Genomic DNA, 1,847 nt, shown 5'->3' with positions numbered 1-1,847 from the left:
ACCCCATATTATACCAGCATCTCTTTCGGTTCTTCGGTTTTCAATGGCCCTTTTCAGATTCAAATCTGAATACGCATTGCGCTATATGCTGGGACTGTCTGCTTTATAAAAAGCAGATATCAATGAACTTCTATGAAATGGTTTCACGGGATTCAACCAATTGTCTTGATCGTGGGATATCATTGAGAAATAGGAATCCGTGTTATCAAAAGATTTCCTGCGATTATTTCTAGTATGGAATGAGTCAATCGTCGGCTTTGCTATCTTATCGAACAAGAATTTCGATTTTTGGGAAGTATCACGAAAGAAGGGTTTCAATCTTAAAGTTGAGTTAATAATAAGGGGCAAGCCTAACACAGATAAACTTTTATCTTCAAGTACTTTTTACACCTCAGTATTCCACCGTATTCTTCCTAAAACCGTTTAGCATCTGAGATGAGCTAGAGGTTAGAAACTATACATAGTAGAAGAGGAAACCCTCAAAAGTTCGGCCGAGGACGAGGTCACTTTTATGAGTATAAGCAAGTGACCTGCCCTAAATAAGGGACACCGCAATTTCAAGCTGCAGCAAGCAACTTCCACTTCTTCAGATTCTATTCTACCCGTATGGATCTGGACTGGATCGGTATCAATTTAAAAGGATGTCATAACTTGTAGCAGCCAGTAATTTAATAATTACAGTGCATAGGCCTCTACGTCAGCCGGATCCCAGGCTCCAGGTACATTCTCATCCTCTACTACTGTTCACCTTCATTTTCCTAGGTGGTCTAGCTTATTACCAACCTCAAGATCAGCGGACGAGGCCTTCTTCCGAAAGTCCTTCCTCTTTGCTTTGCCCCAGCGAAAGAGACTGAAAAAGATCCGTATCCGATTCCTCGGGTCTTGCTGCGTCAGCTACCGTAGATAGGAGGCTTTAGCCTATAAAGCAGCTTAGTAGTCGGAAGGAAGCAAAGAAAAGTATGCCCCACATCTATGTAAACAGGGTGGAAGTTAAAAGCATCGAAGATGAGTACATGAAAAATGCATACACGATATCCAAATTTTTATGCACCCCTATTGAATTGAAGAAGAATCCAATTTATAAGCGGTTTAGGTAATGTATATTTCTTCTCGCTAGAGTAAGGCGAACTGGATAAGAACAATAATCAATTTTAGCTCGAAGAGTTTGTAGGGGAACCTGTGGCTGGCTATCTTATCCTATTGCCTCCCGCTCGTAGATTAACGTTTTAACTTCATTTTGAAGGCGGACATGAATGAGCAGACATGTTGCCCATTAGTTCTGTCGGGCAGGCTGTCTTACCAAAAACCTTTCCAACTGACTTGGTGACTCCTATAGTACAACCAAAGGCTAGTTGCTTGGCGGACTCAAGACTTCTACTACTTGCTCTATCCTTGCTGGCTTACTAACTCTTGCTCTAACTCCCACTCTATTAGATCCCGAATCCACTGCCGAAGGAATAGAAGCCATGCGATGCAGGATTGATGAAACCGAAGTCTTAGCTCTGTTAGAGCTGAAATAACTCAATATCACGTAATGAAACTGTGCTTGAAAGCGTTCAGTTGTGGCTGCTACCTACAATAAATAGGATAGGTGAGATTTCCAGGAAAGCTAGTCTTCTTTTTGATAGTAAGAGAGAGAAAGAGCTTCTTTCGATAGAGGAAAGGAACGGAGTCAGCTGTCCCCTTATAATGGTAACATCGCTGAATCCGCTTCGGAAGATAGTGCATCTGTCTTTGCTCTCAGGCATGCATCAAAGGTAAGCTGGATCTCTAGGTGGCTGACCAGGAGAAGGACTAGCTTAGAAATTCACTTGCTAAAAAGAATCCTGCTGAATGTAAAACATTAA

At 41.8% G+C, this 1,847-nt stretch overlaps 1 protein-coding gene across 1 annotated transcript in view; it reads left to right on the top strand.

The window, feature by feature from the left end:
* The window catches only part of LOC116001269, a 12,374-nt gene that overhangs the window by 8,834 nt on the left and 1,693 nt on the right, over positions 1-1,847 (top strand). The window contains exon 2 of the mRNA XM_031241154.1: positions 1-140. Coding sequence (XP_031097014.1) covers positions 1-140 — 140 coding nt within the window. The remainder of the gene's footprint in view (positions 141-1,847) is intronic.

The sequence above is a fragment of the Ipomoea triloba genome, chromosome 13 (assembly GCF_003576645.1).
Source record: "Ipomoea triloba cultivar NCNSP0323 chromosome 13, ASM357664v1".
NCBI classification, from domain to species: Eukaryota; Viridiplantae; Streptophyta; class Magnoliopsida; order Solanales; family Convolvulaceae; genus Ipomoea; species Ipomoea triloba.
Note: the sequence above shows the minus strand (reverse complement) of the source record. Positions and strands in the feature narration are given on the sequence as shown.